Source organism: Theropithecus gelada, chromosome 20 (genome assembly GCF_003255815.1).
Source record: "Theropithecus gelada isolate Dixy chromosome 20, Tgel_1.0, whole genome shotgun sequence".
NCBI lineage: Eukaryota > Metazoa > Chordata > Mammalia > Primates > Cercopithecidae > Theropithecus > Theropithecus gelada.
The window spans coordinates 31,813,904-31,827,728 of NC_037688.1; the positions used below are offsets into that span (position 1 = coordinate 31,813,904).

Below are 13,825 nucleotides of genomic sequence, written 5' to 3' on the forward strand. Positions count from 1 at the left end.
AAAAAAAAAAAAAAAAAAAAAAAAAAAAAAAAAAAAAAAAGAAAGTAAACAAATAAAAATAAATAAATAAAAACACTTCGGTCATACAAACCAGTTTGTTGATTTAAAAATCAGATGATACCAGTATCGTCCAACGCCCTGCCTGGCACAAATACAATTTTTTTTTTTTTTTTCCAGACAGTTGTCTGGAAACCAAAACAAAAACACTGAAGGAAATCACATTTGTTTTCAAACTAGCTATTAGTTACTTACCATTGGCATCTGGTTTGATTTTCTCTTCCTTAAGATGCAAGTTGCTCAACTAAATGGAGAATATGGGGGAGGGGGAAAGTGTCAGGAAAACCACTTAAAAAGATTTGGAATCAACAGAGCCCCCCTAACGAAGCTGGGGATAAAACAGCCATTCTCAAGGTATATTCATTAGGACCAATTCATTGAGTTGTTCCGTTTACTAAATGTCTGATGAGAATAAACAAAATTTCCCATAAATACATCAGTGGAGAAAAATGCTCCACATCGGTACCTTCTATTTACAATTCTGTGAGAGAATTGTAATTTGTGAGTTTGCTTAATGCCCTGATTATAAACTCTCTCTCTTTGTAGAATATCATTAGACTTGTCATTCTCTCATATTTCTTTTGTGTGTGTGGGAATTGCTCCATTTCAAATCATATTTCAAACAAGGAAATTTAAAGAGATGTTGAAAAAATACAGTCATACTTTGGAGAACACTGGGAAGGAAGGACTGCCATGAAAAGCATCTGTAAAGCCGGGTGTGGTGGCTCGCACCTGTAATCCCAGCACTTTGGGAGGCTGAGGCAGGCAGGTCACGAGTTCAAGAGATCCAGATCATCCTGGCCGACATGATGAAACTCTGTCTCTACTAAAAATACAAAAATTAGCTGGGGTGGTGGCGGGCTCCTGTAGTCCCAGCTACTCGGGAGACTGAGGCAGGAGAATGGCGTGAAGCCGGGAGGCAGAGCTCGCAGTGAGCCGAGATCACGCCACTGCACTCCAGCCTGGGCAACAGAGCAAGACTCCGTCTCAAAAATAAATAAATAAATAAATAAATAAATAAATAAGAAAAGAGAAGCATCTGTGGGTAGGAATTAGTCATGCTGCAGGATACGTTAGAGTCGTAAGACCACAGTATGCTTATGTGCAGCCTCACATTCAAGTCACCTTTTGCTGGTGTCTGATACTGTAGTTGGGAACAGCCTGGCGCATTGTGGCATACTGTGTAATTAAAATACCCACTGGGCTGAAGTGGAAATAGAAAGAAAGAGACAGAGCAAAGAGACATTTCAAAGAATGAATTACTACGACTTTGATCAAATACTGTATATTAGGGATATCCTAGCAGGTTTTATCTCCTCTATTAGAATGCAAATACCTTCCTGACAGGGCCTATTTCGTTTTCTACTGCTCCTTGAGTAGCAGGGCTACCCCACAGGAAATGTGCCCAGAGTAGCCGATATTTCTATTTTTGGTCTTTGGATGTAGCACAGAGTAAAGTAAGTGCTCTAGTCGTAAATTTTTTGTAAAAAAAAAAATCAAAACAAAAAAGACTTTCTTTTTTTTTGAGACGGAGTCTCGCTTTGTCGCCCAGGCTGGAGTGCAGTGGCGCGATCTCAGCTCACTGCAAACTCTGCCTCCCAAGTTCATGCCATTCTCCTGCCTTAGCCTCCTGAGTAGCTGGGACTACAGGCGCCCGCTACCACCCCCAGCTCATTGTTTTGTATTTTTAGTAGAGACAGGGTTTCACCATGTTAGCCAAGATGGTCTTGATCTCCTGACCTCATGATCTGCCTGCCTCAGCCTCCCCAAGTGCTGGGATTACAGGCATGAGCCACTGCACCCGGCCAAAAAAAGACTTTTTTAAACGTCAGAAAGCATCCGTAAGTCTTGGACCCCAGCACAGGGATTAGATAGATGAAAAGTCTGGCGTGAGTAAGTAACCTTTCAAGCTAAAGCCAACCCTAATCATAAAATATCAAGCAGGGCCTAAGACATCATCTGGTAAAAACAAAATGAAAATCACAACCTAATGGTTCTTTCTTTTTTTTCTGCAGACAGGGTCTTACTCTGTTGCCCAGGCTGGAGTGGTGCAGTGGCATGATCATAGCTCACTGAAGCTTCAACCTCCTAAGGCTCAGGCAATCTTCCTGCCTCAGCCTCCCAAGTAGCTGAGACGACAGGTGCTCACCACCATGCCCAGCTAATTTTTGTTTTTTTGAGACGGAGTCTCGCTCTGTTGCCAGGCTGGAGTACAGTGGTGCTATCTCGGCTCACTGCAACCTCCGCCTCCTGGTTTCAAGCAATTCTTCTGCTTCAGCCTCCCAAGTAGTTGGGACTACAGGTGCACACCACCATCCCCAGCTAATTTTTGTATTTTTAGTAGAGACGGGGTTTCACCACATTGGCCGGGATGGTCTCGATCTCTTAACCTCATGATCTGCCCACCTTGGCCTCCCAAAGTGCAGGGATTACAGGCATGAGCCACTGCCCCCGGCCTGCCCAGATAATCTTTTATTGTGAGTTGGGATCTTACTGTGTTGCTCAGGCTGGTCTTGAGCTCCTGGGCTCAAGCGATCCTCCTGCCTCAGCCTCCCAAAGTGCTGAGATTATAAGCATGAACCACTGCATTAGGCCGCATTTCTGTTGTCCCTCTAAGTCCAAGAACAGGAGAAAGGGGAAGGAGGGTAGGGAGGAGAGAACAAAAAAATGTTTTAATGGGTGGTTTGTTGAGAATGGAGGAGCCCCATTTCTATTCATGGAAATGGACAGGAAGTTTCTGGTGTCTTTCTGCTTTGGTATTGGGAAAGAAGAAGCAGAAAGGGAACACATTAAAGAGATTAGAAAAAAGGAAATTAACAAAAAGGAAACCATTCAACAGGAGAAAGCCAACTGAAAAACAACAAAAAAGAAATCATTATAAAGCAGTAAAAATCCTTCACTAATTCTGAAGGATAAAGAACACACTAATTGGGGAGGGCAGTGGGGGAGAGCGTTAGGAAAAAGAGCTAATGCATGTGTGGCTTAATACCTAGGTGACTGGGTGATAGGCGCAGCAAACCACTATGGCACATGTTTACCTATGTAACAAAACTGCACATCCTGCACATGTACCCCAGAACTTAAACAAAACAAAACAAAACAAAAACAGCTGGGCACAGTGGCTGATGCCTGTAATTCTAGCACTTTGGGAGGCTGAGGTGGGCAGATCACTTGAGGCCAGAAGTTCACGACCAGCCTGGCTGATACGGTGAACACCATATCTACTAAAAATACAAAAATTAGCCAGGCGTGGTGGCATACGCCTGTAATCCCAGCTTCTCAGGAGGCTAAGGCAGGAGAATCGCTTGAACCTGGGAGAAGGAGGTTGCAGTGAGCTGAGATTGTGCCATTGCACTCCAGCCTGGGCAACAAGAGCGAAACTCCATCTCTAAATAAATAAATAAAAGCACTCCCTACATCCTGCCAATTAACCTGGTCTAGTACTCAGGGCTGTTAAAATGAGAAAGAGAGGCGGGGTGCTGTGGTTCATGTGTGTAATCTCAGCACTCTGGGAGCTGAGGCGGATGGATTGCTTGAGCTCAGGAGTTTGAGACCAGCCTGGGCAACATGGCGAAACCCCATCTCTACAAAAATAGAAAAATTAGCCGGGCATGATGGCACTTGTCTGTGGGTGGTCCCAGCTACTCAGGCGACTGAGGTGGGAGAATTGCTGGAGCCCAGGAAGTCAAGGCTGAAGTGAGCCATGAAGATGCCACTGCACTCAATAATTTTTTTTTTTTTAAATAGCAAGTTTGGTCAGGTGCGGTGGCTCATGCCTGTAATCCCAGCAATTTGGGAGGCGGAGGCGGGCAGATCACGAGGTCAGGAGATCGAGACCATCCTAGCTAACACGGTGAAACCCCATCTCTACTAAAAATATAAAAAATTAGCCGGGCGTGGTGGTGGGCGCCTGTAGTCCCAGCTACTGGGGAGGCTGAGGCAGGAGAATGGCATGAACCCGGGAGGCAGAGCTTGCAGTGAGCCGAGATCGCACCACTGCCCTCCAGCCTGGGCGACAGAGCGAGACTCCGTCTCAAATAAATAGCAAGTTTACAGGAGTAAAGTTAACAGTACTTATTCCTATGGTGATAATAACTACCTAAAATAAATGACAGACCTGAAGTTTAAATCAGTTAATGAGGTATAAATGAACTAGAAATAGCCATTGCCATAAAGTTTTTTGTTTGTTTGTTTTGAGACGGAGTTTTGCTCTTGTTGCCCAGGCTGGAGTGCAATGGCGTGATCTCAGCTCACTGCAACCTCCGCCTCCCAAGTTTAAGCAATTCTGCCTCCCAAGTAGCTGGGATTACAGGCATGTGCCATCACACCTGGCTAATTTATTTTACTTTATTCTTTTGAGACGGAGTCTCGCTCAGTCACCCAGGCTTACAGGGTTTACAGGTGCCCACCACCACGCCCCGGTAACTTTTTTTGACTTTTTAGTAGAGATGTGGTTTCACCATGTTGGCCAGGCTGGTCTTGAACCCCTGACCTCAAATGATTCACCCTCCTCGGCCTCCCAAAGTGGTAGGATTACAGGCGTGAGCCATCACACCCGGCCGCTTTTGTATTTTTTAGTAGAGATGGGGTTTCACCATGTTGGTCAGGCTGGTCTCGAACTCCTGATCTCAGGTGATCTGCCCGCCTCAGCCTCCCAAAGATTATAGGTATGAGCTACCACACCTGGCCCAAAAAGTTTTTTTAATATTCAATGATAAAAGGACACACAACAATAAGGATCATTCTTTTGTTTTTATATTTTTATTTATTCATTTATCTGAGAACAAGTCTCAGTCTGTCGCCCAGGCTGGAGTGCATTGGTATGATCATGGCTCATGCAACCTCAGCTTACCAGGATCAAGGATCCTCCTGTCTCACCCTCCCAAGCAGATGGGACTACAGGTACCTGCCACCAGGCTGGGCTAACATTCTTTTGTTGATACATTGTTCAACTCAAAGTTAACAGGGTAAAATGAAATGTGTAGGAAAAGGTGGTAGCAACATTGTAAATAAAAGTAATAGATTTTTTTTCTTTTTTTTGAGACGGAGTCTCCCTCTGTCACCCAGGCTGGCCTGCAGTGGCGCGATCTCGGCTCACTGCAAGCTCCGCTTCCCGTGTTCATGCCATTCTCTTGCTTCAGCCTCCCAAGTAGCTGGGACTACAGGCGCTGGCCACAACGCCCAGCTAATTTTTTTTTTTTTTTTTTTTTTTTGTATTTTTAGTAGAGACGGGGTTTCACTGTGTTAGCCAGGATGGTCTCCATCTCCTGACCTCATGATCCGCCCACCTCGGCTTCCCAAAGTGCTGGGATTACTCCCAAAGTGCTGGGATTACAGGCGTGAGCCACTGTGCAGGGCCAATAGATGTTGTTTTGATTACAATGTATCAGAATTCTGAAGAGGTTCCTGTAGAATCTAGAAGACACAGCCTTTACTTGGCTGTAAGGATCTCAAAGCCTGCAATACAAAAGCAGCATTAAAGTTTGCATTACCCACCTTAGTGTCAGTGAACTGAATGCTAAAACTTATGTGGAAAGCAGTTAGTTCAGATACCTGTGCTCTGTTTATTTGAATCAAAAGGAAAAACCGATTTTTCCTGCAACTTGATTGGAAACCATTTTGAAATCTAGAAAACTAATGAAAAGGCAAGATAAACTTTTAAAAACTCCCACCATTTCCAAATTGCCCAAAGCTCTACTTTTATAATATCCAGAATTTTCAGTGCTTTAATAGTTTTTAAGATGTCAAAATAATTGAGAATAATTCAGTTATACTTCATTTTATTCCAAAGCTACTTGAGAAAGGATTCTTGAAACATAAGAAGGAAGATTTAATGGTAATGAACTATCCTGAATAGGAACTGTCTCTGGCAAAATTGTGAGGTTTTGAGATGGAGTCTTGCTCTGTTGCCCAGGCTGGGCGTGAGCCACAGGCGTGAGCCACCGCACCCAGCCTCTCATCAGTTTTTCAATCCCTTTGCCCTCTAAATTGAAAAAGAGAGCCAGGTGCAGTGGCTCATGCCTATAATCCCCAGCACTTTGGGAGGCTGAAGTGGGAGGATCCCTTGAGGCCAGGAGTCTGAGACAAGCCTGGGCAACATAGTGAGACTCCACCTCTACAAAGCTTAAAAATAAAAATATTGGCAGAGCATGGTGGCTTGTGCCTTCAATCCCAGCACTTTTGGAGGCTGAGGAGGGAGGATCCCTTGAACTCAAGAAGTTTGAGACAAGCCTGGGCAACATAGCAAGACCCCATCTCCTAAAAAATAAATAAATAAATAGGCTGGGCATGGTGGCTCATTCCTGAAATCCCAGTGCTTTGGGAGGCCGAGGCAGGCTGATCATCTGAGGTCAGGAGTTCGAGACCAGCCTGACCAACATGGTAAAACCCCGTCCCTACTAAAAAAATACAAAAAAAAATTAGCCAGATATGGTGGTGCATGCCTATAATCCCAGCTACTCAGGAGGCTGAGGCAGGAGAATCACTTGAATCCAGGAGGCAGAGGTTGCAGTGAGCCGAGATCCCGCCATTGCACTCCAGCCTGGCCAACAGAGTGAGACTCTGTCTTAAAAAAAATAAATAAATAGGCTGGGTGCAGTGGCTCACACCTGTAATTCCCAGCACTTTGGGAGGCCAAGGCGGGTGGATCACCTGAAGGTCAGGAGTTTGAGACCAGACTGGCCAACATGGTGAAACCCCATCTCTACTAAAAATATAAAAACTAGCCGGGCATGGTGGTGGATGCCTGTAATCCCAGCTACTCGGGAGGCTGAGGCAGGAGAATTACTTGAACCCAGGAGACGGAGGTTGCAGTGAGCCAACATGGTGCCACTGCACTCCAGCCTTGGTGACACAGTGAGACTCCGTCTCAAAAAAATAAATACATAAAAATAAATAAATAAAATAAATAATAAATTTAAATGAATTTTAAAATAAAATAAATAAAAATATTAGCTGGGCAGCTACCAGGGAGGCTGAGGTGGGAGGATTGCTTGAGCCCAGGAGTTCCAGGTTACAATGTGCTATGATCTTGCCACTGCATTCCAGCCTGGGTGACAGAGTGAGACCCCATCTCTATTTTAAAAAAATACACACATGGCAGGGTGTGGTGGCTCACGCCTGTAATCCCAGCAGTTTGGGAGGCCAAGGCGGGCAGATCATGAGGTCAGGAGATCGAGACCATCCTGGCTAACACGGTGAAACCCTGTCTCTACTAAAATATACAAAAAATTAGCCGGGTGTGGTGGCAGGCCAAGCTACTCAGGAGGCTGAGGCAGGAGAATGGCGTGAACCCGGGAGGCAGAGCTTGCAGTGAGTCGAGATCGCGCCACTGCACTCCAGCCTGGGCGACAGAGCGAGACTCCATCTCAAAAAAAAAAAAAAAAAAAAAAAATGCACACACACACATACACACACACACACGGCCAGATGTGGTGGCTCACACCTGTAATCCTAGTACTTTGGGAGGCTGACATGGGTGGATTGCTTGAGCTCAGGAGTTAGAGACCAGTGTGGGCAAGATGATGAAACCCTATCTCTACTGAAATACGAAAAATTAGCTGGGCACGGTGGCACATGCTTGTAGTCCCACCTACTTAGGAAGCTGAGGCATGAGAATCGCTTGAACCCGGGAGGCAGAGGTTGCAGTGAGCTGAGATGCTGCCATGGCACTCCAGCCTGGGCGACAGTGCGTGACTCTTGTCTCAAAAAAAAAAATAGTGCCATTCATAGACAATACTAATCTTAAAGATTAATGATGCAGCTGCTTTGGAAAACATCTTGGCACTTCCTCAAAAGTTAAACAGAGAATTCCTATATAATCCAGCAGTTCCACTTCTAGATATATACCCGAGTATTGAAACTGTGTGTCCACACAAAAACTTGTACATTAATCAATCAAAAGCAGTATTATTCATAGTAGCTAAAAAGTAGAAATAATCCAAATGTCCAGAAACTGATGAATGGATAAATAAAATGTGGTATATCCACACAATGGAATATTATTTGGCAACAATAAGGAATACAGTACCGATACATGCTACAACTAATGAATCTTAGTTCATTATACTAAGTAAAAGAAGCCAGTCACAAATGATCACATACTGTATGTTTCCATCTATATGAAATGTTTAAAAGAGGCAAATCTAAAGAGACAGAAAGTAGATTAGTGGTTGCCTAGAGCTGGGGAGTTTGTGGGGAAACAGGGAGTGACTGCTAATGTGTACAGAGTTACCTTTTGGGGTGATGAAAATGTTCTAAAACTGACTGATATAAGCTACACACTTCTAAATACACCAACTGTCAGTGAACTGTATACTTTAATCTCACCATAATGTTGTAATAATAGGGTCTCAAGATTCTGTTTCATAAAATGCAGGAATTTGTTGTTGTAAGGTTAATAAAATGGCTAGTTTGGGCCTGCTAAAAATAGCAAGAGTTAATCTTTTTATACCTGAGTTTTTATTATCACTGGGTTCATTATTATGAGTTTCTGTTCTATCTGAAAGATAATTCTATGACACAAACTCAAGCCAAATAGAAAATGTCAAAGCTACCTACTCCTAACAAACCCTCTTAGGCACATTAATAGGTTAAAACAATGACAATTTAACCTGACCTGAATGGCTGGGTGCGGTGGCTCATGGCTATAATGCCAGCACTTTGGGAGGCCAAGGCAGGTCACCGCTTGAGCTCAGGAACTTGAGACTACCCTGAGCAACATGGTGAAACCATATGTCTACAAAAAATACAAAAATTTGCCAGGTGTGGCGGTGCACACCTGTAGTCCCAGCTACTTGCAGGGCTGAGGTGGGAGGACTGCATGAGCCTGGGAGGTCAAGGGTGCAGCGAGCCATGTACACACCACTGCACTCCAGCCTGGGTGACAAAGTGAGACACTATTTAAAAAAAAAAAAAAATGACAACAACAACAAAAAAACTGACCTAACAAGAAGTTAGTTAAAATAGTCAAAACTCTCAGAACTAAAAAATAATAAAAAAAAATAGGCCAGGCACAGTAGCTCATGCCTATAATCCCAGCACTTTGAGAGGCCAAGGCAGGTGGATCACGAGGTCAGGAGATTGAGACCATCCTAGCTAACACAGTGAAACCCCATCTCTACTAAAAAAATACAAAAAAATTAGCCAGGCATGGTGGTGGGTGCCTGTAGTCCCAGCTACTCAGGAGGCTGAGGCAGGAGAATGGTGTGAACTTGGGAGGCGGAGCTTACAGTGGCCGAGATCGCGCCACTGCACTACAGCCTGGGCGACAGAGTGAGACTCTGTCTCAAAAAATAAATAAATAAAAATTAAAAAAAATAATAAAAATTTTTAAAAAAGTAAAAACCTCTCAGAACTACTTGCAATACATATTTATCTCTACATTGACTAATGATGTGGTTTTTTTCTAAGTGTATATTGTGCCTTGAGATATTGGCTAATAAAAATATGAAGCCAGCACACAGAAGCACAGGAAAGCATTATTTCATTTTTATCTCAGCCTTTATTAATTTTGTATTTGCTTTATAATGTACATAATATATTTAGTAAAACAATAAAGTATGCAATTTCTAAATAGATATGTACATATTGAGAGTGAATGCTCAAAAGTTTCTTTGCAACAGAGCCATGTAACAGAATAACAAACTACACAGTTCATTTACTCAATTAACAATGCCTGCCAGGTTAGGCATGAGAAATGCTCAAATGGATAAGGGCCACACTTAAGGGAGGGGATGCCATAATGAAAATAGGAGCATTAAGTGGAAGCAGGTATTCTGAGTGCTGAGACCTCCCTCACCCTTTCCTCCACCTAGATTCCATAACACTGAGTCAGACCTCTACCATCTAGGCAGGAAATTAGAGGATCCCTCTCTGCAAAATCTGGCCAGACCGGGAGGAAAGTTCTTAGGACACTGACACAGACCACTAAAGATATATAGTTAAGGTCAGAATAGACAAGCCCCACTCATGTGTTTACAGCTTCCACTCAACTTTTTAGTCACTCACTCTTAAATATGAGTGGCCAAGCAAGGATTACAGACATCTGAGAAATAGTCATCATGAAAAAGTAGATACTGAAATGTATAGATAAAACACGCCTCACATGAAACAGAGACTGAGCAGAGAGATGAAGAAAAATATCCTCCAAATGATGCAGATATTATGACCATGAAAGCAGTACAGGGTATTGTCTGTAAAAAAGGAACAGTAAAGGAAGAAGAAAAAAGTTCCTTAAATTAAAAATACGAAAGTAGAAGTGAAAATGAAATATACTAGACAGTACTTGAGAAAATCTCCCACGAAATATAGAAAAAAAGAAAGGAAAAAAAAAGAGACAAAGATGAAAAACAGAAGAAAAAATAAAACCAAAGGACTTCTCAACAAATGGTGCTGGAACAATTAAGACATCTCTGGCCAGGAGCGGTTGCTCACGCCTATAATCCCAGCACTTTGAGAGGCCAAGGCGGGTGAGGTCACGGGTTCCAGACCAGCCTGGCCAACATGGTGAAACCCTGTCTCTACTAAAAATACCAAAGTAGCCGGGCTTGGTGGCAGGCACCTGTAATCCCAGCTACTTGGGGGACTGAGGCAGGAGAATCGCATGAACCCAGGAGGCGGAGGTTGCAGTGAGTCAAGATCGTGCCACTGCACTCCAGCCTGGGTACAAGAGTGAGACTTCGTCTCAAAAAAAAAAAAGACATCTCTATGTGAAAAAGATGAACACATGAACCTCAGCTGGCACAGCAGCTCACGCCTGTAATCCCAGCGCTTTGGGAGGCTGAGGCGGGCAGATCACAAGGTCAGGAGTTTGAGACCAGCCTGGCCAATATGGTGAAACCCTGTCTCTACTAAAAATACAAAAATTAGCTGGGCGTGGTGGCAGACACCTGTAATCCCAGCTTCTCAGGAGGCTGAGGCAGGAGAATTGCTTGAACCTGGGAGGCAGAGGTTGCAGTGAGCCGAGATCGCGCCACTGCACTCCAGCCTGGAGACAGAGCAAGACTCCCCCTCAAAAAAAAAAAAAAAAAGAGATGAACCTCAATCCATACCTATTAGAAAAAATTTAACTCAAAATGTAAAATGGATCACAGACATAAATGTAAAATTTAAAACTGTAAGACTTCTAGAGAACACAGGAGAAAATCCTTGTGGCCTTGGATAAGGTGTATATCTTGGAACATAAAAAGAACTAATCACTTAAAAATTGATAAATTAGGTTAATCAAAGTTGAAAATGTCTATTATTTGAAAAGTACTGTTGAAAAAAGACAAATTGTAGTTTGGGAGAATATATGCAAAACATATCCGATAAAGGACTTATCACGCCTGTTATCCATCCCAGCACTCTGGGAGGCCCAGGTGGGTGGATTGCTCGAACCCAGGAGTTCCAAGACCAGCCTGGGCAACATGGTAAAACCCTGTCTCTACAAAAAATACAAACATCAGCCAGATGTGGTGGCGCATGCCTGTGGTCCCAGCTACTCTGGAGGCCGAGTGGGAGGATCCCTTGAGCCCAGGAGGTGAAGGTTTCAGTGAGCCAAGATAGCGCCACTGCACTCTAGCTGGGTGACACAGTGAGACCCTGTCTAAAACAAACAAACAGACAAACAAAAAAACAGAACTTCTATCCAGAATATATAAACCTTCCCAACTAAAAACAAAAACAATCCTACTTTAAAAATGGGCAAAAGGTTTGAAAACCCACTTCAAAGAAGTTACATAGATGGCAAATAAGCACATGAAAAGATTTTCAACATCATTAGTCATTAGGGAGATATATAAGTTAAAATCACAATGAGACACCACCACCATGTACCTATCAGAATGAAGGAAACCGACAATACTGTGCAGGGAAGGATGTGGGGCAGTTGAAGCTCTCATCCATTGCTGTTGGGAAAGCAGAATGATACACTTTGGAAAACAGTTTGGCATATAACTTATAAAGTTAAACACATACCACATAACACAGTAAATCCTACTCTTCAGTATTGACTTTACCCAAGAGAAATGCAAACATATATCCATACAAAAATCTGTACCTTAATGTATAGAGTAGCTTTCTTCATATTGTCTCAGACTGAAAATTACACAAGTGTCCATCAATAGAAGAATAAGCAAACTGTGTATATCCACAATGGAATTCTACTTAGCAATAAAAAGGAACGAACTGCTGATACATGCAACTTGGTTGAATTCCAAATGCATAATACTAAGTGGAAGAAGCTAGACTTTTCAAAAGGTTACATATTACATGATTCCATTTTGTAACATCTGGAAAAGGCAAAACTATAATGACAGAAAACATATCAGCAGTTGCCAGAAAAGGGTGAGGAGAGGGAGTGAACTACAAGCAGTTGTAGTTCTCTGTAGAGATGGTTGACTGTGGTGGTAGTTACAGAACTGTATGCTTTTGTCAAAATTCATAGAACTGTACACTAACAAAGTTTAATTTTACTCTATGTAAATTATACCTCCATAAACCTGACTTTAAAAACTTAAAGGGCTGGCCAGGTGCAGTGGCTCACGCCTGTAACCCTAGGACTTTGGGAGGCTGAGGTGTGTGGATCACTTGAGGTCAGGAGTTCAAGACCAGCCTGGCCAACTTGGTGAAACCCCACCTCTACTAAAAATACAAAAAGTAGCCAGGCATGGTGGCACATGCCTGTAATCCCAGCTACTCAGGAGGCTGAGGCAGGAGAATCGCTTAAACTCAAGAAGCAGAGGCTGCAGTGAGCCAAGATCGCGCTATTGCACTCCAGCCCGGGGGACAAGAGTGAAACTTCATCTCAAAAAAAACAAAAACAAAAACAAAAACAAAACCCTAAAGGGCCAGTCCAACTGATACAACATTCATCTAATAAGAGTTCTGGGAAAAGCTGTGTAGTGGTGCGCACCTGTAGTCCCAGCTACGAGGGAGGCTGAGGCAGGAGGATCCCTTGAGCCCAGGAGTTCAAGGCTGTAGTGCACTATGATTCTGCCTGTGAATAGCTACTGCACTCCAGACTGGGCAACATAGACAGACCCTGTCTTAAAAAGAAAAAAAAAAGAGAGAGAGAGAGAAAGAAAGTGAGTGAGTTCCAGAAAAGAGAGAATTAAGAAAAAACAAAGGAGAAGAAATCAACAATGAAATTATTCAAGAAAAGTTCTCATAACTGAAGAACAAGAGTTTTTCAGATTGAAAGTACCCACACCCAGGGGCCAGTAATATGGATGAAAATACACCCATGCCAAGACATATTACCATACATTTTCTGAATATTGAAAACAGAAGATTCTCCAAGCCTAGAAAGGGGAAAACAAGTCACATCAAGAATCAGGATGGTCTCAAACATTTCAACAACAAATACAGAAATCTAGAAGGCAATGGAACAATAACTTTAAAATTTGGCAGGAAAGTAATTTTCAACCTACAATTCTATACCCAGCCAAACTATTATCCAAATTACACGGCAAAATTAGATTTTTTAAGACATGGAATATTCTTTTTTTTTTTTTTTAATTATACTTTAAGTTCTAGGGCACATGTGCACAACGTGCAGGTTTGTTACATATGTATACATGTGCCATGTTGGTGTGCTGCACCTATTAACTCATCATTTACATTAGGTATACCTCCTAATGCCATCCCTCCCCCCTCCCCCCACCCCAACATGGAATATTCTTAAGGTAATTTACTTCCCGTACACCTCTAGAAAGCTGACAGATGGCTGCACAAAAATAAGGAATAAATCAAGAAAGACGGAAGAGTGGAAGGACAGAAAGGAAGG

The 13,825-nt window shown here is 42.9% G+C and overlaps 1 protein-coding gene across 8 annotated transcripts in view; it reads right to left on the reverse strand.

Moving 5' to 3' along the window:
* Positions 1–13,825, reverse strand: part of LOC112613720 (ATP-dependent RNA helicase DDX19B) — a 48,335-nt gene that overhangs the window by 22,904 nt on the left and 11,606 nt on the right. For 4 of the 8 annotated variants that reach the window (XM_025369445.1, XM_025369448.1, XM_025369447.1 and 1 more), the window contains exon 2: positions 253–301. The exons of the other annotated variants lie outside the window; for them this stretch is intronic. In XM_025369445.1, coding sequence (XP_025225230.1) covers positions 253–301 — 49 coding nt within the window. The remainder of the gene's footprint in view (positions 1–252; positions 302–13,825) is intronic. 8 annotated transcript variants of the gene reach the window in all.